The 9,779-nt window shown below is 37.6% G+C and overlaps 1 protein-coding gene across 1 annotated transcript; it reads left to right on the plus strand.

The window, feature by feature from the left end:
* Positions 1-819: 819 nt before the first annotated feature.
* Positions 820-9,310, plus strand: LOC133544863 (elastase-1-like). The gene is made up of 8 exons (XM_061890084.1): positions 820-968; positions 1,075-1,172; positions 1,243-1,343; positions 3,031-3,156; positions 3,231-3,367; positions 5,269-5,411; positions 8,909-9,058; positions 9,142-9,310. The coding sequence occupies exons 1-8, from the start codon at positions 929-931 to the stop codon at positions 9,151-9,153; spliced, it is 807 nt and encodes a 268-aa protein (XP_061746068.1). The 5' UTR covers positions 820-928; the 3' UTR covers positions 9,154-9,310.
* The last annotated feature ends 469 nt before the right edge of the window (positions 9,311-9,779 follow it).

Below are 9,779 nucleotides of genomic sequence, written 5' to 3' on the forward strand. Positions count from 1 at the left end.
GGACTCAGTCTAGACCCCTCCTGAAGGTCTAGACGCCTTAGACTGATATTTTTTTACCCCCCCTCTCTCTCCTAATGTCACCCTTTTCTCATCTTTTTAAGGAGTGCTGTAAGTGGCTGATCCGTCGGCGGTCTCGTCTTGTGTCGTCCCCCACCCCCCCCGGGACTGCGCCGAAAATGTAATTTCAGTTCTGATGTGTCTTGTACATGTTGGAATGGACAAATAAAGGATTTCTTCTTTTCTTCTTCTTCTTCTTCTTCTTCTTCTTGTTCCCTGCTTTGTTTGTTCGTAGCCTAGTTTGTTACCCGCCTCGTGCGCGCTTTTTGTTTTGTTTTAGTGTGTAAATTAAAACCATGTTTTCTTACTCGATGTCCGCCTCCTTGTCTGCATCTTGGGGTTCGTGAAAAACTAACTCTTGACAGTCAGAGGGAAAAAAAAATCCATAATTTAGCCGCACCGTTTTATCAGCCGCAAGGTTCAAAGCGTAGGACCAATTTGGCCACTGTAACATTAAATACAATTCGAAGAGTAACATCGTGTTTAAATATAGGAAAATAAAATAATGTAAATGAATACCACTAACGCTAATACATAACTTTATTTAAATATAAAAATACATCGTCATTGTTTTGGTTCAAGTCCTTTGGTCACCTGTCAACAAACTGTGGACCTGCATGTGATCAGCGTTGGACTTGCGTCAATCGAAACGCACGAAGAACATTTTTTTTTTGTTCCCAATGTTTTCAATGTGACTCATGTCGATACCGTCTACGTGTCATTCCTCACCCTCCGGCCCGCCGCTGCGACGAGCGCGATAACAAACTGTGGGAGCGCCAACAGGTGCGCGGCTGAAGGTTGAGCCCAGCTATAAAAGCAGCAGGGGGAAACCTGGCCTCCTCCGCAGAAACATTGGCGACGCTTTGCAAACATGCTGAGGTTTTTGGTTTTGACTACTCTGGCGGCCCTGGGTAAGAAAAGCACCTTAAAGTCTTCAAGTCTGTGGAGATGTCCATCACTGGTTTCACCAACTCTGCATCAGTTATTCCGACTAAGTTGATGATGTTTCCCAACCAGTGGTGGCCGAGCTGGAGCCCCAGCCCAGGTATCTGGAGGACAGCCTGGAGAGGGTGGTGGGAGGTGAGGTGGCCAGACCCAACTCTTGGCCCTGGCAGGTAATCTACGCCGTCTTTATGCAACGTTTGCGTTTCCGAGGTTCACGCGTGGACTCTCCTGCCCCGTCAGATCTCTCTGCAGTACAAATCCGGCAGCAGGTTCTACCACACCTGCGGAGGAACCCTGATTGAGAAAGGCTGGGTGATGACCGCCGCTCACTGCGTGGACAGGTGACAAACATTTTATTTCCACAAGGTGACACGATGGCCACCACAACGGCATCGTATTTAAACCATTAAATATATTTTATTTTTGGGTGCAATTTTATTGCTTTATAAAAAACCTTTGCAGCACCAACTTTATTGTTGAAAATAATAGAATACTCCTTTTTTTGTAGTTGACTTTATTTAATTGCTAATTTACTTGTGGTTCTATTTGTGATGCTGTCAATCACATCTGTGGTCTATAAAATTAAATAACATTTTTTTTATTATTCAATTAAATTAATGAATGATTTGTAAATAATTTTTACAACTTTAATTTGTTAAAAAAATAAAAATACATATTCATCCTAGATATATATATATATATATATATATATATATATATATATATATATATATATATATATATAATTTTTTCAATATATTTTATTTTATTTTTGATATTGACAGTTTAACAGAGTTGTTGGAATTTTTTCTCTAATCATTTTTACCCCATGAGCCAGTCACACAAATACAAAAGATTGAAAAAAAAAACAAAAAAACACACACACTCTTCTCTGACTTTTTTAAGTTGCTAATTTATTTTCATTCTGTCTGTCCATCACATCTGTGAACCTTTTTAAACAATTATTTTATTATTCAATTAAATGATTAATTAATTTATAAATAATTTTTTTAATCTTTATTAGTTAAAAAAAAAAGAAAACAAATGCATCTATATATAGGTATATATATATATATATATATATATATATATATATATATATATATATGTATATATATACATATTTATATATGTACAGTATATGTATATATATGTATATATATATTTATATATATACATATATATATATATAAACATATATATATACATAAATATATATATTTATTTATTTATTTATATCATTTATATATTTTTAATTACTTATTTAAAAGGTTTTTAGTAATTATCTTATCTATTAAAAGTTTTACATCTCATATATAAATATTAAAACATATAATTTAATTTATTTTAATTTTTTTTTTGTCAATCTAACATATATATATATATACATATATATATATATAAAGATTAAATAGATGAAAAAAAATAATGTAAATATAATTATATAATATACATATATATTTATTTTTTGTACTTTTTTGTAATACTTATTTAAGTAGTTTATATATATATATATATATATATATATATATATATATATATATATATAAAGATTAAATAAATAAAAACATTTTAATTAAGTATTTAAATACATATAAATCATATAAATATAAATAAATATAATTATATAATATATATAAATTATATATATATATATATATATATATATATATATATATATACATGTATATTTTTATTTTTATTTATTTATTTTATTTTAAAAAAAAAAAAAATGTTTTTAATTCTTATTTAAGTAGTTTTTATTCATAAATACCTTTTTGGAGATGTGACAGTTCAATACAATTGTTGTAATCATTTATCTAATTTGTGGAGCACAATCATTTTTACCCCATGAGTCAACTTATAAAGATCGTATGTGCCAAATACAAAATATTTGAGGAAAAACAATTGAGCAATGAAATCACTGCTCTGTATTAGATATAAAACAAAAATGTATTTTTCATTTCATGTTCAAAAAAATAGTTTCCTCAACAAGTTGTAACTTTATCCCGCTTTCCGACACGACAGTCGCAGGACCTGGCGTGTGTTGCTGGGCGAGCACGACCTCAACCGCAACAGCGGAAGAGAGCAGGTCATGAGCGTGAGCAATGTCTACATCCACCCCAGATGGAACTCCAACAGCGTGGCCGGCGGGTAAAGATATACTGCCATCCAATGCAGGTGTGCAACATCTTTGTCCGTGTGGTTCTGACTGAAGTGTGACCCAGGTATGACATCGCCCTGCTGCGTCTGTCCTCTGAGGCCACCCTCAACTCTTACGTCCAGCTGGGCTCCCTGCCTCCCTCGGGACAGATCCTGCCCAACAACAACCGTTGCTACATCACCGGATGGGGACGCACCTCCAGTACGTGGCTCATCGCGTCAGACTGCTCTTTATTTTCTCATTTACCGTACTTTACAGACAATAGAACGCAATTTTTTTTATATTTTTCCCATATATTCGCCGCACGGGACTATAAGGCACACATTTATGCGTTGTGAAGTTAGTTATTTATACGGAAATATTTTGCAAATGTTTATTTACATACCTTAATAGTTTTCAAGCGGTGTCTGTAACGCGGCAGTAAAACGGCTGGGCAAACAAAACAGAAGTCATCGTCATGGACCCACTAGCTGTGGGAGCTAGCTCGCCAATCAGCTAAACCAGGGGTCCTTAAGCTACGGCCCGCAGGCAGGAGACCACCCACCAGCCTACAAAATCCGGCCAGCGGAAAGTCCTAATTTAAAAAAAAAATATATATATATATATATATATATGTGTGTGTGTTTGTGTATATGTATATATGTGTGTGTGTGTATATATATATATACACATATGTATTTAGATGTGTATATATACATACACATATGTATATATATGTGTATATATATATGTGTGTGTGTGTGTATATACACATATATATATATATGTGTATATATACATACACATATGTATATATATGTGTATATATACATATATATATACACACATGTATATGTACATATATATGTGTGTTTATATATATGCACATATATATATATGTATACATACATATATATGTACACATAAATATACACACACACATATATATATATATACATATATACACCAATATATATATATACATACTTATATATACAGACACACATATATATATATATATATATATATATATATATATATGTGTATATATATACATATATATCTACATGTATATTTACATATATATATATGTGTGTTTATATATATGCACACATATATATGTGTATATATACATATATACATACATATATATACAAGTACAACCCATTTATGTATTTATATATGTACACATATATATACACACACACACATATATATACCAATATATATATATATATACATACATATATGTACACATATATACACACACACACATATATATACCAATATATATATATATATATATATATATATATATATATATGTGTGTGTGTGTGTGTGTGTATATACACACACACACATATATACATATTATTTTTTATTTTTTTCAATCCGTCCTTTCTAATCCATTTTCAACCATTTTGTTACTCTCGATGTCTATTAGCCGCTCAAGCAAATCATTTTTCCATCCATAACGTGACATTATAGCGGCTAAGTGCCCGCTCACACAGCCCGGGCCCCTAGCCAAATTGTTTTATCCCAATGCGGCCCCTGCGCTGTTTCACCTCCGGTTTAAGGCACAAAAACAGAAAGTACATTTTCAACCTTGCAGTGAGCAAACTCGTCCACAAGATGGCGCCATACCACAAACATTAAGACACCATTTTAGTCCTCTGCTTGGGTTTACTGAAACCCATTCAACACAAATTGTGTTGAATAGTCAAATGGTTTAAATGCCTGCTCAGTGGCTTTTTGATTAGAGTGTCCGCCCTGAGATCGGTAGGTAGTGAGTCCTACCAAAGACCACAAAAATGAGACCCATTACCTCCCTGCTTAGCACTCTGCATCAAGGGTTGGAATTGGGGGTTAAATCACCAAAAATGATTACCGAGCGCGGTCACCGCTGCTGCTCACTGCTCCCCTCACCTCCGAAGGGGGTGGAACAAGGGGCTGGGTCCAATTCAGAGATTAATTTCACCACACCTAGTGTGTGTGTGTGTGGCTATCGGTGGTACTTTAACTTTAACTTAAATTAACTGTACCGTTTTATACGCCGCAGGGTTTAAAGCGTAGGAAAAACGTGGCGTTTTAGAGTCCGGAATTTATGCCATGTTTCTGTCCAGCCGGAGGCAGCATCTCCTCCCAGCTGAAGCAGGCGAACCTTCCTCTGGTCGACCACAAGACCTGCACCAGCTCCAGCTGGTGGGGCAGCACCATCAAGACCTCCATGGTGTGCGCCGGCGGTGCCGCTGAGTCCGGATGCAACGTGAGTGGCTAGCAACAGACAATAATAATAATAATAATAATAATTAAAGCTGCAAGCAGCGTTGGTCGGGTCCGCCTTTGGCTGCTGCCCCCGAGACCCACGGCTGGATAAGCGTTAGAAGACGCCTTGGAGCCACTATTTTGAGAATCTAATGCATTGTGAAAGTAATGCAGTTTTTGTATTGAAGTGAAAATATCAAACTTCCTGTTGATTTTTGCTAAAGTATGTTAATTATTAAAATGTAGGTCTAAGTGAGACCTACATAGAGTTTTTTTGTTTCATGTCTCTCTGACATTCCTACTGGAAGTTACAAGCAGTTTTGTCTGTTTTCTTCCTAGGAGCAGTTTTTCCGTGTTGTATTCCTAGGGGGCGCTAGAGCACAATTTTGAGTTTTGAGGTTAGGTTTTTTCATCAGATCGCAATTTTTGCCAGACCTGATGTGTGTGTCAAGTTTGGTGAGTTTTAGAAGCATTTTAAGGGGGTCAAATAACAGCTCAAAGGGGCAAAAATGACATTTTTTAGGAGACTTTGCTCAGGGGTTCTTTGAGGGCGCGTAAAATCAAAACCTGAGAACTTATCAAAACTCTGTTCGATACTTTTAATCAGAAGGGTTCAATCTCTCTCCGGTGCGAGTTTGAAGCCAAAACAACAAACGCACTCAGAGGAGAAAGGTGACCGTTTTTTACAAAACGTTTGTTTTGAAGGGGGGATTGCAAACTTCCTGTTGATTTTTGTTGGGGGTTGTCAATCTATGAAATGTAGGTCTAAGCGAGACCTACATAGCGGTTTTTGTTTCATGTCTCTCCGACATTCTTATCGGAAGTTACAAGCAGTTTTGTCTGTGTTCTCTTCCTAGGAGCAGTTTTTTTTCAGTGTTTTATTCAAAAATAGCGCTAGAGCGTAATTTTGAGTTTTGGGGTTTGGTTTTTTCATCAGATCGCAATTTTTGCCAGACCTGATGTGTGTGTCAAGTTTGGTGAGTTTTAGAAGCATTTTAAGGGGGTCAAATAACAGCTCAAAGGGGCAAAAATGACATTTTTTAGGAGACTTTGCACAGGGGTTCTTTGAAGGCGCGTAAAATCAAAACCTGAGAACTTATCAAAACTCTGTTCTATACTTTTAATCTGAAGGGTTCAATCTCTTTCCTGTGCGAGTTTGAAGCCAAAACAACAAACGCACTCAGAGGACATAATGTTTGAAGAAAGGTGACCGGTTTTTACAAAACTTTTGTTTTGAAGGGGGGATTGCAAACTTCCTGTTGATTTTTGTTGGGGGTTGTCAATCTATGAAATGTAGGTCTAAGCGAGACCTACATAGAGGTTTTTGTTTCATGTCTCTCCGACATTCTTACCGGACGTTACAAGCAGTTTTGTCTGTGTTTTCTTCCTGGGAGCAGTTTTTTCAGTGTTTTATTCAAAAATAGCGCTGGAGCGTAATTTTGAGTTTTGGGGTTTGGTTTTTTCATTAGATCGCAATATTCTCCAGTCCTTATGTGTGCGCCAAGTTTGGTGACTTTTGAAGCATTTTAAAGGGGTCAAATTACCGCGCAAAGAGGCAAAAATTGCATTTTTTTGCGCAAATTTTATTTTGAAGGGGTTTTTGCCAACTTCCGGTAGATTTTTGCTGAAAGAAGTGAGTGTATGAAAATTGGGTCTAAGTCAGACCTACATAGGAGTTTTTGTTTCATGTCGCTATGACATTCCTAACAGAAGTTACATGCAGTTTTGTCTGTAATTTTTTTCCAAGGGGGCGCTAGAGCGCAATTTTCATTTTGGGGGATTGGTTGCTTAATATGTTGGGAATGTTTGCTATACCGACGTGTGTGTCAAATTTGGTGAGTTTTGAAGCATGTTAAGGGGGTCAAATTACAGCGCGTAGGTGAGGAATAATAATAAAACACAGCAGTTTCAATAGGGTCCTGTGGAGTCCTTTGCCATGGGCCAAGGACCCTTTTTTTCACCTACGCACTGTAATTTGACCCCCTTGACATGCTTCAAAACTCACCAAATTTGACACACACGTCGGTACAGCAAACATTCCCAACATATTAAGCAACCAATCCCCCAAAATGAAAATTGCGCTCTAGCGCCCCCTTGGAAAAAAATTACAGACAAAACTGCATGTAACTTCTGTTAAGAATGTCATAGCGACATGAAACGAAAACTCCTATGTAGGTCTGACTTAGACCCAATTTTCATACACTCACTTCTTTCAGCAAGAATCTACCGGAAATTGGCAAAAACCCCTTCAAAATAAAATCTGCGCAAAAAATGCAATTTTTGCCTCTTTGCGCTGTAATTCGACCCCTTAAAAATGCTTCAAAAGTCACCAAACTTGGCGCACACATAAGGACTGGCGAATATTGTGATCTAATGAAAAAAACCAAACCCCTAAGTCAGACCTACATAGGAGTTTTTGTTTCATGTCGCTATGACATTCCTAACAGAAGTTACATGCAGTTTTGTCTGTAAATTTTTTCCTAGGGGGCGCTAGAGCGCAATTTTCATTCTGGGGGATTGGTTGCTTAATATGTTGGGAAGGTTTGCTATACCGGCGTGTCTGTCAAATTTGGTGAGTTTTGAAGCATGTTAAGGGGGTCAAATTACAGTGCGTAGGTGCGGAATAATAATAAAACACAGCAGTTTCAATAAGGTCCTTGGCCCATGGCAAAGGACTCCTGTGGAGTCCTTTGCCATGGGCCAAGGACCCTTTTTTCACCTACGCACTGTAATTTGACCCCCTTAACATGCTTCAAAACTCACCAAATTTGACACACACGTCGGTACAGCAAACATTCCCAACATATTAAGCAACCAATCCCCCAAAATGAAAATTGCGCTCTAGCGCCCCCTTGGAAAAAAATTACAGACAAAACTGCATGTAACTTCTGTTAGGAATGTCATAGCGACATGAAACAAAAACTCCTATGTAGGTCTGACTTAGACCCAATTTTCATACACTCACTTCTTTCAGCAAAAATCTACCGAAAGTTGGCAAAAACCCCTTCAAAATAAAATCTGCGCAAAAAATGCAATTTTTGCCTCTTTGCGCTGTAATTTGACCCCTTAAAAATGCTTCAAAAGCCACCAAACTTGGCGCACACATAAGGACTGGCGAATATTGCGATCTAATGAAAAAAACCAAACCCCTAAGTCAGACCTACATAGGAGTTTTTGTTTCATGTCGCTATGACATTCCTAACAGAAGTTACATGCAGTTTTGTCTGTAAATTTTTTCCAAGGGGGCGCTAGAGCGCAATTTTCATTTTGGGGGATTGGTTGCTTAATATGTTGGGAAGGTTTGCTATACCGACGTGTGTGTCAAATTTGGTGAGTTTTGAAGCATTTTAAGGGGGTCAAATTACAGTGCGTAGGTGCGGAATAATAATAAAACACAGCAGTTTCAATAGGGTCCTTGGCCCATGGCAAAGGACCCTAATAATAATAATAACCAGCAAAGTTGAAGAGAGAGTGGATTGGATGTGTTTTGGACCTCAGGGCGACTCAGGCGGGCCTCTGAACTGCCTGGTGAACGGCAAGTACTACGTGCACGGCATCGCCAGCTTCGTGTCGGGCCTGGGATGCAACGCCATCAGGAAGCCCACCGTCTTCACCCGCGTGTCGGCCTACAACGAATGGATGGACTCGGTCCGTGGCGTCCTGCAGGTTTTTTTTAACACACGACATCATCGTGTTCTCCACTCACTTTTTTTTTCTTTTCTGGTTTGCAGATCATGATGTAAACACACCCGTTTAAAAAGAAAAAAGGCAGCATGTGGAGCAAAGCATCCATTCGACAGTCCTACAAAATAAAGCTTTTAAATCATGACTTTTTTTTTTTAGCCTAAACAAAAATGCACTCTGTTTCATTACATAAATAAACAAGGCAAGTGGAAATTATTACTTTCTAAATGTTGTGTTTTTTTGGTTTGTTCCTGCCTTCTCTTTGTCTGCACCTGTTTTTTAGTGATTCGTCCACGGCGAATTAGCTCACCGGTATTTAGGCTCGTCACTCTCTTATTGCTTCCTAAATTCCGCACGTACATGTGCCTGCTTTGATTTATCTGTCCTGGTACGTTGCCTTTACTTAAATCCTGTTAATCTTTTCCTAGCCACCTTGTTTTAGAGAGGACTTTTGCGGCGCTTAGTGCATCCTGGCTTTTTCTCCGCCGACCACTGAAGAAACCGTTTTTTGTTAATATCCATGGTGTGCACTTCTGCCCCATCGCCCTTTGTTACCCTTTTGGACTTTTTTTTCCCTTTTTGTACAATTACCTTGCCTTCACGGTGGCAGAGGGGTTGATGCGTCTGCCTCACAATACGAAGGTCCTGCAGTCCTGGGTTCAAATCCAGGCTCGGGATCTTTCTG

Source organism: Nerophis ophidion, linkage group LG02, assembly GCF_033978795.1.
Source record: "Nerophis ophidion isolate RoL-2023_Sa linkage group LG02, RoL_Noph_v1.0, whole genome shotgun sequence".
NCBI lineage: Eukaryota > Metazoa > Chordata > Actinopteri > Syngnathiformes > Syngnathidae > Nerophis > Nerophis ophidion.

What these genes read in the sequence shown, in the direction of transcription:
- LOC133544863 (XM_061890084.1), top strand. Translation starts at nt 929, where the DNA reads ATGCTGAGGTTTTTGGTTTTGACTACTCTGGCGGCCCTGG. An exon ending in GACTACTCTGGCGGCCCTGG is followed by an intron (nt 969 to 1,074) that starts GTAAGAAAAGCA and finishes TTTCCCAACCAG; the next exon opens with TGGTGGCCGAGCTGGAGCCC. An exon ending in CCGCTGAGTCCGGATGCAAC is followed by an intron (nt 5,412 to 8,908) that starts GTGAGTGGCTAG and finishes TTTGGACCTCAG; the next exon opens with GGCGACTCAGGCGGGCCTCT.